The sequence below is a fragment of the Amblyomma americanum genome, chromosome 1, assembly GCF_052857255.1.
Source record: "Amblyomma americanum isolate KBUSLIRL-KWMA chromosome 1, ASM5285725v1, whole genome shotgun sequence".
Taxonomy (NCBI): Eukaryota; Metazoa; Arthropoda; class Arachnida; order Ixodida; family Ixodidae; genus Amblyomma; species Amblyomma americanum.
The window spans coordinates 412,650,607-412,671,497 of NC_135497.1; the positions used below are offsets into that span (position 1 = coordinate 412,650,607).

General features: G+C 50.5%; 1 protein-coding gene and 3 non-coding genes across 4 annotated transcripts; all 4 read left to right on the top strand.

Annotated features, from left to right (window-relative positions):
• Positions 1-133: 133 nt before the first annotated feature.
• TRNAR-ACG (transfer RNA arginine (anticodon ACG)) lies at positions 134-206 on the top strand. Its single transcript has one exon. It is a non-coding gene; the product is annotated as a tRNA-Arg (tRNA).
• Positions 207-5,297: 5,091 nt separating this feature from the next.
• TRNAR-ACG (transfer RNA arginine (anticodon ACG)) lies at positions 5,298-5,370 on the top strand. Its single transcript has one exon. It is a non-coding gene; the product is annotated as a tRNA-Arg (tRNA).
• Positions 5,371-10,814: 5,444 nt separating this feature from the next.
• TRNAR-ACG (transfer RNA arginine (anticodon ACG)) lies at positions 10,815-10,887 on the top strand. The gene has a single exon. It is a non-coding gene; the product is annotated as a tRNA-Arg (tRNA).
• A 668-nt stretch (positions 10,888-11,555) lies between these two features.
• On the top strand, positions 11,556-12,937 carry LOC144103054 (uncharacterized). The gene has a single exon (XM_077635977.1). It carries the CDS (start codon positions 11,556-11,558, stop codon positions 12,813-12,815), a length of 1,260 nt encoding a protein of 419 aa, XP_077492103.1. The 3' UTR covers positions 12,816-12,937.
• Positions 12,938-20,891: the final 7,954 nt, after the last annotated feature.

Consider the following 20,891-nt stretch of genomic DNA (forward strand, 5'->3'; position numbering starts at 1 on the left):
ATGGAATATTGTCCTCAATATTTGCCAATGTGTAGGAGCAAGTGCAATGTACCTAGGTGTGGTGAGGACGTGTCTCAGCCGCTCTGCTTCGTTCACCGTTGCCGTGGGCACCAAAGCAGCTAGGCTTGCATGCGGGCCTGTGGCGCAATGGATAACGCGTCTGACTACGGATCAGGAGATTCCAGGTTCTACTCCTGGCAGGCTCGCTCTTTTTTCTTTACGTTCCTTTCTTTTTGACACAGACGTTGCTTCTGAAACACAGAGATATAATGCAAAGCGCCCTCAGCGTTGAAGGCTTTGACCCATCGTCTCCTGGTTCCTCTCAACACTCGCGCATGGAATATTGTCCTCAATATCTGCCAATGTGTAGGAGCAAGTGCAATCTACCTAGGCGTGGTGACGACGTGTCTCAGCCGCTCTGCTTCGTTCACCGTTGCCGTGGGCACCAAAGCAGCGAGGCTTGCATGCGGGCCTGTGGCGCAATGGGCTTCCGGCCGCGCTAGCGAACGGACGCGTTATCATGAGCTCCGTCGGAGCGGCGTCAGCGGCCCAGCAGGGCCGCGGAAACAGGTCTTTTGGTGCTTTTTCTTCGACAGGTGCTAAATACCAGGTAGTTCTACCGAGTTGGCCTACAGGGCGTTTCGTTGCCAACACAGTTTTTTTTGCACTGTGATATCAGGGCACGCCCATACCGTGTGGAAGATTTTCGCGATGTTCTGGCTGAGTTATCGCTCCTGCCGGAAGTAATCGCCATCGGAGCCTACAGGATGAGCCACGTGTGGGCGGTTACGTTTAAGGATGAAGACGCCGTGAAAAAAATTGTGAGTGCTGGTGAGCTGGTTGTGAAAAAGTGCCGGTGTCTCGTCATCGACCCAGCTAACCAAGACGTGCGCATGAAAGTCCACTGGCTTTTGCACAGTGTTCCTGACGACGACGTGAAGCTCGCCTTCGCGGCATTTGGCAAGGTGACTGACGTTGCCCGCCAGCGGTGGCGAGTGCAGGGTATGGCAGACAAAGGCTCCACTACAAGGCTCGTCACCCTGAAGCTGAAACCGGGAGTGAAGCTCGACGACATTCCGCACCAGGTGAGCGTCGCCGGTGAGCTGGCTCTCGTGGTCGTGCCGGGCAGGGCTCCGCTCTGCCTTCGCTGCCGTGGCACGGGCCACATACGCCGGGAGTGCCGCATACCGCGGTGCGGTGCTTGTCGACGGTTCGGCCACGAGGACAGCCAGTGCGAGCGTACCTACGCAAAAGTCACCGTGTCCGTTAACACTCAGGACGCTTCAGCCTTGCTCATGGACGCGGCGGATATGGAAGAGACGTCTGCCGCTACGACTGCGACAGCGGCGGGCGAGACGAATGCCGTGGAGACATCGCAACAGGACAAAATTGTTGCTGAGGGGGGCGTAACCATACGTGAACCAGCGCCTCGCCAGGACGCAGGGCCGAGGTCGGAGGGCGAGGTGAAACCCCCAGTCGCTACTGGGGCTCCTTCCATTCCTCCTGACCCTGTGAGCATGGACATGTCTTCCGAGGCGGCTAACCTAGCGGCGGGAAGCGCCCGCACGACGACGGTGAGAGCACGGCGCTTCAACAGGACGGCAATGGCGGAGACGAGCCGCCGCCCAAAGCCGCAGGTATGAGGCGGCCGACCTTGAAGCCGCGGCCGAACACTTCGTCCGAAACACGGCAGGCGGGGAAACCGCCTCCGTAGTTTCATGCCTAGAGCCCGTTCTGGGGTCTGGGGATTTTTGTTTTTTTTTAGGCGTGGCGCGAAGGCAGACACCATAAAATAAGGCGTTTTTTTTTCTCGATATGGCTCTCATTTTAACTGAAGCGCTGCGTGTAGCCACTTTAAACGTGCGAGGCCTTGCAGCAAGAAGGCGACAATGCCAGCTCAGTCGCCTTCTTCTAGACAAAGATCTTCACGTAGTTTCAATACAAGAAACAAAAATTGAAAGCCAAGAAGCTACAGAACGTATGGTGTCCGTTTTCCGTACGCACTTTGAAGTATGTGTGTGTCATTCTGTAGGTGCCTCTGGCGGCTGCGTACTTTTTCTTCGCAATAATTTCGGTATTACGGTGCAGTCACTTTTCTCGTGTGATAGCGGCCGTCTTCTTGTCGTTGATTTTTTGTACTCTGGCGTTGAGTTCCGAGTTATTTGTGTGTATGCACCAAATGCGGAGTCCGAGCGAAGAGTGTTTTTTGACCGCTTTGAGACATACCTAAACTGTGACAAAGTACTAATCCTACTGGGCGATTTCAACTGCGTGTGTCAGGCTAGCGATCGTGCAAGAAGTGCGTTTGTGAGAGATAGGAGTGCTGATGTCTTGAACGAATTGGTCCATGGCCATAATTTAGAAGATATTGGAAGTGTTTTCACCAATGGCCCTTGTACACGGTATACCCATTTTCAGGGCAATAGCCATGCCCGATTGGACAGAGTGTATGTGTCGGCAGAACTTTTTTCACTATGCACATTGTATGATGTCAGACCTGTGGCTTTCAGTGACCACGCCCTAGTGATTACAACCTTTGGCAGGCAGCAAGGCAAAAAGCGGTTTAATTGGCATTTTTGGAAATTAAATAATAAGTTGTTGGAGGACGAAGGATTCGCCAAGGAAGTAAAGCAAGAACTAGAGAAGCTAATTACAGCGCAACCGTCGAACTTCGCTGCAGAGTGGAGGAGTTTAAGCAAAGGGTAAAAATAAGAGCGATTGAAAAAGGTACGCAGTTGAAATATGCCGAGAAACAAAAGGAAGCAGAGCTTCGTGAACAGCTTGAATACCTCACGTGTATAGAAAGCGCACAACCAGGCACATGCTTTAATGAAATCAGGGATGTCAAAGCCCAGCTGGAAAAAATGGACGCCGATAAGTATACTGCGGCAGTTATTTGGGCGCGAACTGAGCAGCTATGGGCAGGGGAAACACCAACAAAACGAGCGATATCCGATGAAAAACGATACTCGTGCCGAAAGCAAATACGACAAATAAACACTGGGGCAGGGGTTTCGGCAGACAGTGGCGTAATCAAGGAAACAATCTGTGATCACTTCAAAGATATGCTGGGTCATTCGCGGAAAGCGGAAAGGGGCTTCCATTGCGAATTTCTACCACTTATGCCGAAACTTGACGAAGAAATCAAAATACGGCTCGAACAGACGATTTCCTTGCAAGAAATAGAGGACGCGATAGATGCATTGCCAACCGGTAACGCTCCTGGCCCCGACGGCCTGGAAGCAGCTTTCTACAAAGCTTTCAAAACAGCAATAGCCCAGATACTGCAAGTCATTGTCGTTGAAAGTTATGAGAAAAAACGTGTTCCGCTGTCCCTCACAACATCGCACATAGTGCTCATTCCTAAAACCGATGATGCTGAAAAGCTCCTGATGGTGGGGTCTTATCGCCCGATAAGCCTCACAAACGTCGACTACAAGATTTTCATGAAGGTGTTGGCGAAGAGACTGCAGAGTGTTATAACATCGATTGTAGGCACGCACCAAACGTGTGGCATAAAAGGTCGAAGTATCGCTACGAACATACACGTGGCGCGGTCCATACTAGAATGCTGTGACTCTTTTGATGACCGAGTGGCGATGATACAACTAGATCTGGCAAAAGCCTTTGACCGGGTGTCTCATGACGTCCTGTTTGCCGTACTAGAGCATGCGAATGTTGGCCGAATATTAACAGAAGGTGTTAGAATGGCATACGCAAACTGTACGACTCAGATTGTTGTGAACGGCGAACTCACTGGCAGCCTGCAAGTGCGATCTTCTGTAAGACAGGGTTGTCCCCTGTCGCCATTGCTGTTCGTGGCGTACCTTGAGCCACTTTGCTTGGCCATCCGGAATAATGAATGCATAACGGGCTTCAGGCTGCAATCAGCGCACGTAAAAATCTTGGCTTATGCTGATGACATCGCTGTATTTTGTGCAAATACAGAAAGTATTTCTGAGGTAACGAACGTAGTGCACAATTTTTGTAGCTGCACTGGAGCCCCGATCAACTGGGAAAAAAGCATCGGGTTCTGGCACGGTGGCTGGGACGTCACGCCTGAACACTATTCTCGGATGCGCTGGTCCACCACTCCAGCGTTGTATTTAGGAGTACCCCTTGACAGTTACCGGGACCCAGATCCGTACTGGCTTGACCAAGCATCGAGGGCCAAGGAAAGAAGTGATGCATGGCAAGGGAGACAGTTATCGATGTTTTCGCGTGCCATTATCTGCAACCTGTTCCTTACTGCTAAAGTGTGGTATGTGATGAATGTGCTCAGTGCTTCCCGGGCAAGCATTCAAAAACTTCATCGTGTATTTGCGGTTTTTGTTTGGGCTTCGACCTGGGAAAGGACGAGTCAAACAAACTTCTTTCTTTCTGTGAAGAAAGGTGGGCTTGGCCTGGCGCATTTATTTTTGAGACAAGTTGTCTCGCGTTTCATGTACCTACGGGATGAAAATGTCTTCCCCCGGACCGTAATGCAAGTACGGCTTTGTCGACTTCTTCCTGACCTTCTTGTAAGTTAGGTACATGTAAATGGTGCAATAAGAGGGTACCTTAAAGAAGTTGTGCTCGCGTACAGAATGCTGCATGTTCGGTTTTTCATGGAGTATTTGTGTAATGTCAAGAAAAAAAAATTGTACGTGGACTTAGTGGACACAATGCTTCCTCTGCCGATATATCGTTTGCCACACATTGCAGGCCCAGGAGCTGATGTACTTAAAAGAGTTAAGAAGATGCCAATATTGCCAGCGATCAAATCCTTTTTCTTTAAACTCCACACTAATACCTTATCAGTGAAAACGTGGATGCACGATAAAGGTCTTTTCGTCCCTTGGTCAACAAACTGTTTCCTGTGCCACAAACCGGAAACCATTGAACATGTGTTTTTGGACTGTTGGGATCCCATTTTTTTCTGGGATGTCCTTCAGAGAACTTTAAAGAAAGACCTACCATTAGATGCATATGGCATAAGATTTCTACCTTTTCACAAAACAGATGATTTTCCATTTGATGCAGTAATGCTCCTGGGACTTCACAGCTTGTGGAAAACCAGAATGGAGTTTAACAATGCAGATGAACAAGTGAAACCTGTACGGGAACATTTCATTCAAAATGTTGTGCGATTTAGGGAGGCGTATAAGGCCCTCCCTGAACAGCCAAAATGGATCGATGTGCTTGATGATTTGGCAAGACTGAAAAAATTTTAACATGCCGTGTCAGGAAAAGGTCTGCCGACACGTTTTAATCGTTCATCTTGTGTGTTTTGAATGTCAAAGTCGGCAATAAAAAAAAAGCCTGTGGCGCAATGGATAACGCGTCTGACTACGGATCAGGAGATTCCAGGTTCGACTCCTGGCAGGCTCGCTCTTTTTTCTTTACGTTCCTTTCTTTTTGACACAGACGTTGCTTCTGAAACACAGAGATATAATGCAAAGCGCCCTCAGCGTTGAAGTCTCGGACCCATCGTGTCCTGGTTCCTCTCAACACTCGCGCATGGAATATTGTCCTCAATATCTGCCAATGTGTAGGAGCAAGTGCAATGTACCTAGGTGTGGCGACGACGTGTCTCAGCCCTCTGCTTCGTTCACCGTTGCCGTGGGCACCAAAGCAGCGAGGCTTGCATGCGGGCCTGTGGCGCAATGGATAACGCGTCTGACTACGGATCAGGAGATTCCAGGTTCGACTTCTGCCAGGCTCGCTCTTTTTTCATTACGTTCCTTTCTTTTTGCCACAGACGTTGCTTCTGAAACACAGATATAATGCAAAGCGCCCTCAGCGTTGAAGTCTCGGACCCATCGTGTCCTGGTTCCTCTCAACACTCGCGCATGGAATATTGTCCTCAATATCTGCCAATGTGTAGGAGCAAGTGCAATGTACCTAGGTGTGGTGACGACGTGTCTCAGCCCTCTGCTTCGTTCACCGTTGCCGTGGGCACCAAAGCAGCGAGGCTTGCATGCGGGCCTGTGGCGCAATGGATAACGCGATTCTACTTCCGGCCACCGAGCGTGACGGACGCAGTATCATGAGCTCCGGCGGAGCGGCGACAGCGGCCCTTGCTGGCCGCGGAAACAGGATCGAGGGAAACGACGATACGGATTATCAGGTGATCTTGCCGCAGCTGCCTACCGGACGTGTGGTTTTAAACACACTTTTTCTGCACGGCGATGTTCGTGTTAGGCCCTTTCGGGTCGAGAATTTTCGTGATGCGCTGGCCCAGGCTGGTACGCTCCCTGACGTGGTGGCTTTGGGGGCGCACCAAATCAACCACGTTTGGGCTGTGACTTTCAAGACCGCTGAAGGAGCCAAGAGGCTTCTCGCCTTCAAGGAACTAAAAGTGAAAGGACGGCGATGTCTTATCATCGATCCGGAAGACCAACAAGTCAAGCTACGGCTCCACAGGATGCTGGAAGGCGTGGCCGACGAAGACATCTGGACGGCTTTTGCTGCGTTCGGGAAGGTAACCGAAGTTACACGGGAACGGTGGCGCGTCCAAGGCGTCCACGACAAGGGATCTACAACACGAACTGTGCTCCTAAAACTGAAACCTGGTTTGAAGGTCGACGATCTGCCTCACCAGATACGTGTTGCCGGGGGGTTCACCCTTGTTGTGGCGCCGGGGCGACCGATGCAGTGCTTTTGCTGTCATCTCACGGGCCACGTTCGGCGAGAGTGTAAAGTGCCCCGGTGTTCGAAATGCAGGCGTTATGGCCACGCCGACAGCGACTGCGTCCGCACATACGCAGTGGCAACCGGGCTGGCAATGGGGGTCGACACGACGGAGCACATTATGGACGTCGCCGAGGCAGAAGAGGCGGCAAAGGGGACCGACGTGACGACGCAGTCTTCGGGGCACCCGAGCGGCGACGGAAACACGGCCAGCGGCGGTGGGAAGGAACCGGGGACGGTAATTCCTGCTGGGACAAATGAAGGGTCGTCCAGCGACGGGATCAGTCATCCGGCTAAAAATGTCGACCAACCACCGACCAGCGAGGAACAGATGGACCGTCGCCGCCCCAGCCAAGCGACCTCACGACCCGACCGACAACGAAGGGGACAAGCCCGCAGATGGCGGCGTTGAGGAGCCGCCAGCGAAAACAGGCCAGTCCAGGCGACCAACACTCAGGCCAACGCCCAACCTTGCGGCAGGCAAGCGGGTCGCCGAGAAGGCGCCTCCACTGCCTCCGCAGCAAAACCAGGCATCCGCTCCTGACGGCTCCGGTGGTGGCAACGGCGTCTAGCTTCGTGCTAGACGTGAAAGGTGAGCACGGTGCTCTCGGCGTCTTCACACGTTTTTAAATATGGCTTCTGCAACCTCCTTGACTTTTGCAACGCTCAATGTCAGAGGTTTTGCCGCTAAGAGGAAGCAGAGCCAAGTGCACCGCATTTTAACAGATCATAATATCGATCTGCTTGCTATTCAGGAAACGAAAGTGGAAGGGGAACAAGGCACCGAGAGCATCGTGCAACGTTTTACGTCAAGATTCTATGCGGTCGTGAGCCATGCCGTCGGCACATCTGCCGGATGCATTGTGTTTATAAAAAAGCTGCCTAGCCTCGAGGTGCAGGCGTACACACCGTGCCCTTCGGGTCGTAGCGTGGTAGTGGATTTTGCTTTCGCCTGCTCTGAATGGCGACTAATTTGCGTTTACGCACCTAACGTGGGCGAGGATAGGGTAGCTTTTTTTGAGAGCACTCAGCGTTTCTTACGCACAGAAAAACACCTGATATTGTTCGGAGATTTTAATTGTGTCTTGAGCGCGGCTTACAAAACCAGCACGCGGTCCCACCGCGATGAAAGCACCGAACTTCTCCGTCACTTGATCGATAAGTTTGCATTGGAGGACGTGACTGGATGTGTGGTATACAAGCGCGGCATGATGTTCACGCACTTCCAACGAAGTAGCCATGCCCGCCTTGATAGAATATATGTATCGGTCGGCCTGTCGCCAAAGTTTCACAGCTACGATGTTGTTCCTGCAATTTTCTCGGACCACTGCTTGGTGAAATGTAGTATAGGCGCGGTAAAACGTAAAAACTCTTTCCAGTGGGACCTCTGGAAATTCAACAGTAAGCTTCTGAAAGACGAAATTTTCACCGGGTTTGCAGCACAGGAAATTAAAAAAATAACCGTTAATGGCAATCGGGCAGCTGGAGAAGAATGGGAAAGTTGCAAACAGCAGATAAAAGTGTATGCAATAGAAAGGGCCAGCTGCATACGTTTTCAAGAAAGGTTAAGCGAGGCGCATTTGAAGTCCTTACTGGACAAGTTATTAGCTCAGGAATGCAAGGCACCGGGTGTTTTCAGTGAAGACGTCCGAAAAATCATACAAAAGATAGAAACAATAGAGGAAGTGCGATATCGCGGCGCACTTGTGCGCGCGAGAGCTGAGCAATTCGCCGCGAGCGAGACACCCACAAAACGGGCGTTAGGAATGGAAAGGGCGCACGCTCGGCGAAACCATGTCGCGGGAATTCAATGGGGCGGTGCCACTGCATCTGACGATGACAGCATTGCAAAGGCTTTTTTTTATTACTATCAAGCGCTTTTCGCTTCGAGGCATGTTGACATGGGAAGATTTAAGGAGATATTTTAGGGGCCATGCCACGTATTGATGACGCAGACAGAATAAGATTAGAGCTGCCAATTAGCGAACAAGAAGTGGAACAGGCTATTTATAAATTAAACTCAGGAAAGTCGCCGGGGCCCGACGGCCTGAGCGCGGCTTTTTATAAAGCTTTCATGAAGGAACTAGCACCGCTCCTCTCAGTGGTATTTAATGAAGCGTATGTGTTGCATGCTCTGCCTACATCATATGCATCCTCGCATACTGTGCTCATACCAAAAACCGATCAAACAGAAAAACTCAGACAGGTAACATCGTACAGGCCCATAGCCCTCACAAATGTAGGCTACAAAATTTATATGAAGGTTCTTGCAGGCAGGCTACAGACCGTAATGCATAAAATAGTCGGACCTCACCAAACGTGTGGGATCAAGGGGCGTTCCATTGTTGAGAATATTCACAAGGCTAGGTGCGTGCTTGAGTGTTGTGACGCAATATATGCTCGGGTCGTAGTTCTTCAGATTGACCTTGAGAAGGCGTTTGACTGTGTGGCGCACGAATTGCTGCTTTGCATCCTACATTACATTAACGTTGGTTCTGTTATAAGAGAGGGTGTGGCCATGGCTTACCGTAACTGCACTACGAGGTTAATAGTAAACAAGACCTTGGGGGCCTCCATTAGTGTGCAGAGATCGGTACGCCAGGGCTGTCCCCTCAGCCCCATGCTGTTTTGTATTTATATAGAAACCCTCTGCCTAAACATTATAGGAAACGAGGCTATTCATGGTTTTCGTGTACAGGAATCAGAAGTGAAGCTCTTAGCATACGCAGATGACGTTGCTGTTTTCTGCGTTAACCAAGATAGCATAAGCAGGACAATCGAAGCAGTAAAGGGTTTCAGTGAGGTCACCGGAAGTTTGGTGAATTGGGGCAAGTGCCTGGGATTCTGGCACGGAGAATGGCCGTCAACTCCAGCTGTTTTCGCCACCGTTTCTAGGGTGACAACACCCGTGAAATACCTAGGTGTTCCACTCGAATTTTACAGGGACACTGAGCCTTTTTGGAAAACACAGGTTGAAGAAACGCGTGAGAAAGCCGAAAAATGGAAAAGTGCTAATTTGTCTGTATTTGCAAGAGCAACTGTGGTCAACTTGTTTTTGATAAGCAAGCTCTGGTACGTGATGCAAGTACTCCACTGCTCACGGTTAAATGTGCAAAAGCTGCACCGTATTTTCGCTTTGTTTATATGGGCCTCAAAATGGGAGAGGTGCAGCCGGACAAATTTGTTCAGGAGCGTCAAGGTAGGGGGACTTGGTCTGGGGCACTTGTTCATACGGCAGATAGTAAACAGATTTTTGTTTCTCCGAGACGTTAAAGATCCCTTTCTACGTACCGTATGCCAAGTCAGGCTCGGGCGTGCTGTGCCAGATTTCACTGTTGGAACGGAGACTATGACTGGAGGTATTTTTGGTTTTCTTAAAGAGGTTGTGTTTAGCGTCAGGTTTTTGACGGCGAGATTTTCAAAAAATTATTTAAGTGGTGTTCAGCGGAAAACATTGTACAAGGATGTATGTGACGTGTTATTGCCGGAACCAATGTACAGGGCAATATGCTCCGGAGGCCCAGGCAGAGATGTCCTGAAACGGGTGAAAAAAATGCAGGTACCACCGGGAACAAAAAATTTCTTCTTCAAGCTTCACACCGGGACTCTGTCTGTAAAATTTTTCCAAGAAAAAAAAAGGGGGTTTTACCTACCTTGGGAATCCCACTGCCTTATATGTAAACAACCAGAAACAATCGACCACGTTTTCTTGCACTGTTGGGAAGGGGTATATTTTTGGGACGTCCTTCAAAGGACCATCAAAAAAGAATTACCATTGGATCCGTATGGAATCCGATTCCTGCCTACAGCAAAAGAAAATGGCATGCCGTTGGATTTAGTAATGCTCGCGGGCCTCCATAGCATATGGCGCTCCCGAATGGCAGGCTTTCATTGTGACCCGGATGCGCGGCCTGAGCGATTGTATTTCCGTGAGACAATGCACAAGTTCATCGAGGTGCTGAAAACACAAGCATCTACCCCTGAGTGGCTTTCAAAGCTCGAACCTTTCACGGAACTCAGGGAATTTTAAACTGACAAGGCCTGGCCCTCTGGGGGCTGTAGGCTACCTTTTTGTAGTTTGGGTGTCTACCCGTGTATGCTTTTTGTTGTATTCTGTCGAAGCCCGGAAATAAAAAAAAAGCGGGCCTGTGGCGCAATGGATAACGCGTCTGACTACGGATCAGAAGATTCCAGGTTCGACTCCTGGCAGGCTCGCTCTTTTTTCTTTACGTTCCTTTCTTTTTGCCACAGTCGTTGCTTCTGAAACACAGAGATATAATGCAAAGCGCCCTCAGCGTTGAAGTCTCTGACCCATCGTCTCCTGGTTCCTCTCAACACTCGCGCATGGAATATTGTCCTCAATATCTGCCAATGTGTAGGAGCAAGTGCAATGTACCTAGGTGTGGTGACGACGTGTCTCAGCCCTCTGCTTCGTTCACCGTTGCCGTGGGCACCAAAGCAGTGAGGTTTGCATGCGGGCTTGTGGCGCAATGAATAACGCGTCTGACTACTGATCAGGAGATTCCAGGTTCGACTCCTGGCAGGCTCGCTCTTTTTTCTTTACGTTCCTTTCTTTTTGCCACAGACGTTGCTTCTGAAACACAGATATCATGCAATGCGCCCTCAGCGTTGAAGTCTCGGACCCATCGTCTCCTGGTTTCTCTCAACACTCGCGCATGGAATATTGTCATCAATATCTGCCAATGTGTAGGAGCAAGTGCAATGTAAGTACCTAGGTGTGGTGACGACGTGTCTCAGCCCTCTGCTTCATTCACCGTTGCCGTGGGCACCAAAGCAGCGAGGTTTTCATGCGGGCTTGTGGCGCAATGGATAACGCCTCTGACATTCTACTTCCGGCAACCGTTCGGTGCGGACGCAGAATCATGAGCTCCGGCGGAGCGGCGATAGCGGCCCTTGCTGGCCGCGGAAACAGGCTTGCTGCCGACGCAGATAAGGAATACGAGATTGTTCTGCCTACTCTGCCAACAGGACGTGTTGTGCTTAGCACGGTGTTTCTGCACGGGGACGTGCGAGCGAGGCCCTACAGGGTGGAAGATTTTCGGGACGCCCTCGCCAACGCTGGTGCGCTCCCAGACGTCTTGGCGTTGGGAGCGTATCAGATAAATCATGTGTGGGCGGTGACGCTCAGCAGTGCTGAAGCCACGAAAAAGCTTGCTGCGTTGAAGGAGCTACAAGTGAAAGGACACCGGTGCATCATTTTCGACCCGGAGGATCAACAGGTAAAGCTGCGCCTGCATTGGATGCTGCACGGTGTGGCTGACGACGACATCCGGACTGCTTTCGCGGCGTTCGGAAACGTGACGGAGGTGACGCGGGAGCGTTGGCGCGTCCAAGGGATGAAGGAGAAAGGCTCAACGACCAGGACCGTGCTACTCAAGTTGAAGCCGGGAATGAAGGTGGATGATTTGCCACACCAGTTGCGAGTAGCCGGTGAGCTGGCCCTCGTGGTTGTGCCCGGGCGACCGATGCAGTGCTTGCGTTGTCACGGCACGGGCCACGTTCGCCGCGACTGCAAGGTGCCCAGGTGTTCCCAGTGCCGGCGCTATGGACACGCGGACGCGGACTGCGTCCGTACCTACGCGTCGGCTACCGGTCTCGGAAAGGCGAACGACACCGCGGAACTCATGGACGTCGCCGAGGCGGAGGAAGCAGCGACTGGCACGGACGAGGCGGGCAAGTCGGCTTCGACGCTTGCCACGTGTGTGAGCTCCGGGGATAGCAGCAAGGCGGCCGACGAACCAGCGAGCCAACCGCCGACGGCAGACTCCCTCGGTGCCGATAACGTGACAGCTGGGAACGGGGCTAGCCCAACAGAGCCCGAGGCCGTCCAGTCAAACGACCCGAACAAGGACGACCACGGGAAGAGCGGCGCCCGCACAACTAGCGTCACGCCCCCCGTCACCACCCGGGCGAAGCGTCCCCACGACCAGACCAGCCCCGAAGGGGACAAGGTGGTAGCGCCCGGCGTCGAGGAACCCCCTGCGAAGACCTCTCAATCCCGGCGTCCGAAGTTCCGGCCGCGCCCGAACCTTTCGGATGACAAGCGGGCCGGCGACAAGGTACTCCTCGAGCAGGCCGATGTTCTTCCGCCGGATGATACCGGCGGCAACAGTGGCGTCTAGCCGCGCGCTAGACGTGGGAGGTAAGCACCATGCTGTTGGGTCCTGCCTTTTGAGTTAAAATGGCTCCCGCCTCCGCCTTTAAAGTCGCTACGCTAAATGTCCGGTGCCTGGCGACCAGGAAAAAACAAGGCCAGGTGTATCGACTTATTACGGAGCGCAAGATAGATGTATTGACCGTGCAAGAGACGAAAGTGGACGGCAACGAAGGAACCGACAGCATGGTGCGACGTTTCACGGCTAGATTTTTTGCTGTCGTCAGTCATGCAGTGGGGACATCGGCTGGTTGCGTGCTCTTTGTAAAGAAGATCCCGGGGCTAAAGGTGCAAGCTTATTTTTCGTGTGTGTCTGGCCGATGTATTGTCCTTGACTATTCACTGAATAGCATTGAGTGGCGCATTGTTGTGTATGCACCGAATGTGGTAGAGGAAAGAGTTGCTTTTTTCCAAAGCCTCCAAGAGCGCGTTCACACGGAGAGGCAGCTCATCGTCTTAGGCGACTTCAATTGTGTCCTAAATGCGCGCGATAAGTCAAGCATCCGTGGGTTCCGAGACAGGAGCACTGAAGTGTTGATCAGAATTATTGATAACGGGAACCTCGAGGATGTGGTTGAATGGCTTGAGGGTGCGCGGACAGTGAAGTTCACCCATTTTCAGGGCTCAAGCCATGCACGGCTGGACCGCATTTATACATCAGTTGACCTTGCCCCTGTATGCAGCCAGTACAAATTTGTGGGAGTGTCCTTCTCAGACCACTGTTTAGTTGAGTGCTGCCTCGGAAGTGTCAAGCGAAGCAAGGCATTTTCATGGGATATGTGGAAGCTAAACAACACGCTTCTTCGCGACGATGTGTACTACCGAGCAGTAAAGGATGAAATAGGGAAAATAAACCCGTGCAAGAACCTGAAAATTTGGCAATAGTGGGAGCTAAGCAAAGAATCTTTAAAAATCAAAGCAATAGAAAGGGCCACTTGTATCCGGTATAAGGAAAAACAAGACGAAGCTGAGTTAAGGGCACTGCTGCAAATGTTGCTGAAGCAGGAATGCAAAGCGCCTGGGCAATGGATAGAAGATGTCAGGAAAACCAAGCAAAAGATAGAGCTCATGGATGAACGGCGTTATCGCGGAGCACTGGTGAGGGCGAGGGTGGAAGACACAGCTGCTGGCGAAGCGCCATCAAAACGTGCTCTCGGTCTAGAAAAAACCCACGCTGAAAGTAATCACATTGATAAAATAGAATGGGGGGGTATCTTATCGGCAGACACTGACCACATCGAAGCAGCCTTTAAAGAATTCTACGAGAAGCTTTTTTCATGGCATCCGGTAGACGCAGTCGCATTTAAGCATCAGTTTCTTGGTGCAATGCCACGGCTGGACGAAGAAAAGAAAACGAAAATGGAACTAGCAATAACTGAAAACGAAGTAGCGCAAGCGATAGGTGAATTAAACCTCGGGAAATCACCAGGACCAGATGGATTCAGTGCGGCATTTTATAAAGAATTTAAGCATGAAATTTCCCGGGTGCTGTGTACAATGTTTAATGAAGCCTACAGAATAAACTTTTTGCCTCCGTCTTTTTGGACTTCCCATACAGTACTCATTCCGAAAACAGATGATATAGAAAAATTGCAATCTGTTTCCGCATATCGACCAATAGCACTCACTAATGTCGACTACAAAATCTTTATGAAGGTATTGGCGCGAAGACTGCAAACAGTGATATCGGATATTGTTGGACCTCACCAGACATGCGGAATAAAAGGGCGATCGATTTTTTCCAACATTCACAAAGCGCGCAGTGTACTTGAAAGCTGCGATGATATTAATGGGCGAGTGGCCATGCTTCAGATTGATCTCGAAAAAGCTTTTGATTGTGTTCCTCATGAAATCTTGTTTTTCGTTTTACACCATGTGAATGTCGGTTCAGTTATTCGCGAGGGTGTAGCCCTGGCGTATCGAAACTGCACGACAAGATTGATCGTTAACAAGTGTCTGGGGGCTCCCATTAGCGTGCAGCGTTCGGTGCGTCAGGGCTGCCCCCTCAGCCCTCTCTTATTTTGTATTTACATCGAAACACTGTGTAGGAAAATAATAGAAAACAATAGCATTAATGGGTTTCGGTTGCAAGCTGCTGAAGTTAAGCTGCTGGCGTATGCTGACGACGTTGCTGTATTCACGGTTGATCAGGGGAGCATAAGCGAAGCTGGCGGCTGTGTACGCGAGTTCAGCGAAGTCACCGGTAGCGGGGTTAATTGGTCCAAATGCCTCGGACTCTGGCATGGATGGTGGCCATCTTACCCGGACCATTTCGCCAACGTACCGTGGGCGACGACCCCTGGCAAGTATTTGGGCGTTCCGCTCGATGCTTATCGCGAAAGCGAGCTGTATTGGAAACAGCAAACGAAAGAAGCACGTGACAGAGCTGAAAAATGGAAAGGCACCAATCTCTCAATTTTCGCCAAAGCTACAGTCTGCAATCTTTTTTTTATTAGCAAGCTCTGGTATGTCATGCAGGTTTTGCATTGCTCTCGGGTGAACATTCAAAAGCTACACCGGATTTTTGCCGTCTTTATATGGGCTTCCGAATGGGAACGTTGCAGCCGAACGAACCTTTTCCGGCGGGTAAAAGACGGGGGACTGGGGCTAGGGCACCTCTTTTTAAGGCAGCTGGTGAGCTGTTTTTTGTTTTTTCGCGATGTCTCAGACCCGTTCCTGCGCACCGTGTGCCAGGTGAGGCTGCGGCGATTGCTGCCCGAGTTTGTTGTTTCCACAGAAGAGGTCGCGGGTGGAATTTTTGGTTACTACAAAGAGATTGTAGCAAGTGTTAGGTTTCTTTCAGCGCGGTTTTCCAGCGATTATTTGTATAAAACTAAAAGAAAAAAGTTGTACCACGATCTTTGTGATATTGTTTTTCCAGAGCCCATGTACAGGGCCTTGTACAGTGGTGGTCCGGGAGCTGATGTTTTAAAAAGGGTCAAGAAAATGCAGGTGCCACCAGGAGTAAAGACCTTCTTTTTTAAGTTACACACCGGGACACTGCCAGTTAAAAAGTTTTTGGAGGGAAAGGATTTCTTTTTACCGTTGGGATCGAACTGCTTAATTTGTAAACAGCCCGAAACAATAGACCATGTTTTTTTGCATTGCTGGGAAGGGGTTTATTTCTGGGATGTGCTACAAAGGACAATAAAGAAAGAGCTACCACTTGTCGCGCAGGGAATTCGTTATTTAAGCACTGACAATGAGGATGGGGTACCATTTGATCTCATAATGCTCTTGGGCCTCCACTGTATATGGCGCTCCAGAATGGCAGGCTATTATTGTGACAAAGACGCACGACCTGCCCGAATTTATTTTCGGGAAAAAATGGAATGCTTTCTGGCCATCCAGAAAGCCGCTGCGGAGCCTCCAGAGTGGCTCTCGAAGCTGGAGCCGCTCTGTATGCTTCGTGAATTTTAGTATGACGAAGCCAGACTCATGATGGCTGACCACGACAGTGTCTTATGTACATAGCGTTTTGTGTGTTTTTTGTTGAGTGTTTTTTGTGTAAATGTTATGGGTCAAAGCCAGGCAATAAAGAAAAAAAAATGGATAACGCGTCTGACTACGGATCAGGAGATTCCAGGTTCGACTCCTGGCAGGCTCGCTCTTTTTTCTCTACGTTCCTTTCTTTTTGACACAGACGTTGCTTCTGAAACACAGAGATATAATGCAAAGCGCCCTCAGCGTTGAAGTCTCTGACCCATCGTGTCCTGGTTTCTCTCAACACTCGCGCATGGAATATTGTCATCAATATCTGCCAATGTGTAGGAGCAAGTGCAATGTACCTAGGTGTGGTGACGACGTGTCTCAGCCCTCTGCTTCGTTCACCGTTGCCGTGGGCACCAAAGCAGCGAGGTTTGCATGCGGGCTTGTGGCGCAATGGATAGCGCGTCTCTCTGGATTCGACTTCCGGCCACCGAGCGTGACGGACGTGCGATGACGGGCTCCGTTGGAGCAGCTACAGCGACCATGTCTGGCCGCGGAAACAGGGCTTTTGCCTCGGATGAAGAGTATCAGGTGATTCTGCCTACCCTTCCTACAGGACGTGTTGTGTTAAACACAGTTTTTTTGCACGCTGACGTGCGGGCCCGTCCTTATCGGGTCGAAGATTTCAGGGATGCGCTGGCTCAGCTGATGCTGCTCCCCGAGGTTATCGCCTTGGGGGCGTATCGCATGAGCCATGTATGGGCTGTTACTTTCGCGAGTGCTGAGGCGGTGACGAAAATTCTTTCTGCCGGCGAACTGAAAGTCAAGGACCGCCGCTGTCTCGTCATCGACCCGGCAAACCAGGACGTCCGCGTTAAGCTGCACTGGCTGCTGCACAACGTGCCCGACGAAGACGTGAGGGTAGCCTTTGCTCCGTACGGCAAGGTGAGCGAAGTCACCAAGGAGCGGTGGCGCGTCCAGGGTGTCGCCAGCAAGGGGTCGACGACACGCTTGGTTTCATTGAAAATGAACCCTGGTGTGAAGCTGGAAGACCTCCCTCACGAAGTCAGGGTTGGCGGTGAGCTGGCTCTCGTGGTTGTACCGGGCAGAGCTCCGCCGTGTCTGCGCTGCCACGGTACTGGGCACATTCGCCGTGAGTGCAAGGTTCCACGATGCGGCGCCTGTCGTCGCTACGGGCACGAAGAAAGCAGCTGCGTACGCACGTACGCGAGTGCTGCCGTCCCGGTCAACACTGGCATCTCGTCCGAACTTGTCATGGACGAGGCTGACGCGGAAGATGCTGCAGCAGAGGCAGGGGACAGCGTGGAGAAGAAGGCCCCAGCTGTGCCCCCTCCGGAAATATCCACAAGCGTAGAGGAGCCCAGCAGTAAGCGGCAGCAACAGGTAGAGCAGCCTGCAGAAGTTAAGGCGCCAACGGACAAAGTCTTGAGCAGTGGGCCGTCAGCTCCCGTCGTTCCCCAGCATGGTGACAGCATGGAAGTGTCACATGCATCAACCAGCAACCAAGCAGGGAAGCGACCGCACGAGCACAGTGCGAATGGAGAGCCCAAAGTGAGCCAAGGCGACGAGCCACCGCAGAAGACTGCTGGTGTCAGGCGACCGACGTTGAAACCGCGGCCGAATGTACAGGCAGATCAACGAGCGGCGGCTAAGCCGCCGCCTTAGTTGGAGTGACTGCCCTGTGAGTGGTTTCTGTGGGCGTGAAATGGCCTTTTTCGGTGCCGGACTGCATGGGCTGATTTTCCAGTCCATACGCAAGAGGCACTTGTGTAAAAGATGTTGGATTACCGCCACCGCACCCATCGAACACCTTAGACTCGGCAAGTCACCCGCACCGTCGCCTTGTGTCCCGAGGTATGCACCATATGGCTCCTGTACCTAAACTAGATGGCTCTACACCTCTTAGAGCGTTGCGCATTGCAACAATTAATGTCAGGGGACTGGCTTCCAAGAAGCGTCAGTACCAACTAAGGCGACTGTTCGTTGATAATGACCTAGACATAATAGCCGTACAGGAGACGAAAGTCGAAAGACAGGAACAGGCGGACCTTATGGTGCAGCCTTTTACGGCACGCTACAATGTTTGTGCGTGCCATTCCTCTGGCACATCGGGCGGTTCTGCTGTATTTATTAGGAATTCTCTGGGGATTGTGGAGCAGAATTTAACTGTGTGTCAAACTGGCCGTTTGGTTGTAGTGGATTTTTTTTATTGCAATTTGCTATGGAGAGTCATATGCGTGTATGCCCCTAACAGGGAGAACGAGCGCAAGGAATTTTTTGAGCGCCTTGAACAATATGTGTGCTGTGAGCGGTTAATTGTGCTGTTGGGCGACTTTAACTGCGTTTGTAAAGCAGAGGATATAATTACAAAAAGACTCCTTCGTGACAAAAGTGCGGAATTGTTGAATTCGATTGTGCAAGAAAATGGTTTAGATGTTGCTGAATTTCTTTCGGTAGCGCCGCATTTTACTCACTTCCAGGGCGAAAGTCACGCGAGACTTGACAGAGCGTATGTGTCGCTTGATCTGATTCCTTTGTGCAATAGTTACGAGGTGAAACACATGTCTTTTACCGATTACAGCTTAGTTACTTCTACCCTGGGGAAAAAGGACAAGAAATCTCGTTTCTCGTGGTACCTGTGGAAGTTTAACGCACAGTTACTCGAGGATGAACGCTTCGGCATTAAAGTTAATGAATGCATTAAAGTATTGCTATCAGCAGAGCCTGGGAACTGGGTAATTAGGTGGAAAAATTTCAAACAGCAAGTGAAAATAAACGCGATTGAAAGGGCAAGCATTATATGCCACGATAAACGTGTTAAAGAAAAAGAACTACATTGCCAACTTGACTTGCTCGTAAGCCTGGAAAGTTCCCAGCCGGGAAGATATAAGAAAGAAATAAGAGATACAAAAAGTAAACTTGAGATTATCGAAAAAGACAAGTATACAACTGCCATGATACGGGCCCGTGCTGAACGTCTCTGGCTTGACCAAGCACCTACTAAACGGTCGCTTAGTGACGAAAAGAAGTACGCGACTCAGAATGAAGTAAGACAAATCAGGTACAGAAACGAGGTAACGAATGATAGCAAAGTGATTCAGTTGGCGTTTGTTGAGCAGTATCGGGAATTGCTTGGGCGGCGACGGCTTGAAGAAGAGGGGTTTGCAAACACGTTCTGGTCCCGTATGCCAAAACTAGGAGACGAAATAAAACAAGGGCTGGAGGTACCAATCGGCGTAAGTGAAGTGGGAAGAGCAATCGAAGAGTTGAGTGTCGCAAAAACTCCCGGTCCTGACGGCCTAGGTAGTGATTTTTATAAGTTCAAAGCCGAACTCACTTAAGCTCTCCACTGCGTCTTCACTGAAATTTATGAAACAAAAATGCCACCATCATTTAAAACAGCACACGTGGTTTTAATACCCAAGAGTGAGGACCAGGCTGAACTTCTGTCCGTTGGGGCTTATCGGCCGATAAGCCTAACCAACGTTGTATATAAAGTGTTTATGAAGATTCTTTCCAACAGACTGCAAAAGGTCATAAAGGACCTTGTAGGGCCCCACCAAACGTGCGGTATTAAAGGTCGCACCATTGGAACAAATGTTCACATTGCTAGAACTGTTCTTGAATGCTGCGATGCATTCGGGGGCCGAGTTGCCATGATACAGCTTGACCTTGCAAAGGCCTTCGATCGAGTGTCGCACGACATTCTTTTCGCCATTCTAGAATATGCCAACGTCGACTCTGTGATAATACAAGGTGTACAGATGGCGTACGACAACTGCGTTACCCGAATTATAGTGAACAAACAGCTGACTGAACCTGTATCTGTGGGTTCTTCAGTCAGGCAGGGTTGCCCGCTCCCGCCTTTGCTCTTTGCGATCTACCTTGAGCCTTTTCTGTTATCACTGTTACACAATGATGGAATCTGCGGTTTCACTCTTCTGTCGGCGCAAGTAAAAGTGCTTGCTTACGCTGTTGATATTGCTGTTTTTTGCGCGGATCAAGAAAGCGTTAAAGAAGTTGTGAAAGTTGCGGGGGAATATTGCAAAAATACTGGGTCCGAAATTAACTGGGATAAGTGCATAGGTTTTTGGCACGGTGATTGGGACAGCACACCTGCCGTGTTTGCTAACATGAAATGGACGACCTCCCCTGCGAAGTACTTGGGGGTACCCTTAGAGCACTATAAAAGCAGTACGTAGTTGTGGGGTGAGATAACGCAGAGTGCAAGGGAAAAAGCGGATGGCTGGAAAGGACGTGACCTGTCTGTTTTCGCGCGCGCAAGTGTGTGCAATGTAATTTTAATAGCCAGAATTTGGTATTTATTGCAGTTCGTGCTCATTACCCGAGCAAACCTGCAGAAGCTGCATAGAGTGTTTGCTGTCTTTATTTGGAGCTCAAATTGGGAGCGAACAAGTCGAGTTACTCTGTTCCTTCCGGTCAAAAGGGGCGGCCTTGGTCTTTCTAATTTGTTTCTGAAGCAAGTTGTCTCAAGATTTTTGTTTCTACGTGATCAAACCGATCCTTTGTTGCGCACAATGTTGCACGTGCGCTTAGGCAACGTGTTGCCGGAATTTGTTGTGTCCAGTTACCC

Excerpts from the sequence above, each read along its gene's own strand:
- LOC144103054 (XM_077635977.1), top strand. The coding sequence starts at position 11,556 with ATGAGCTCCGGCGGAGCGGCGATAGCGGCCCTTGCTGGCCGCGGAAAC.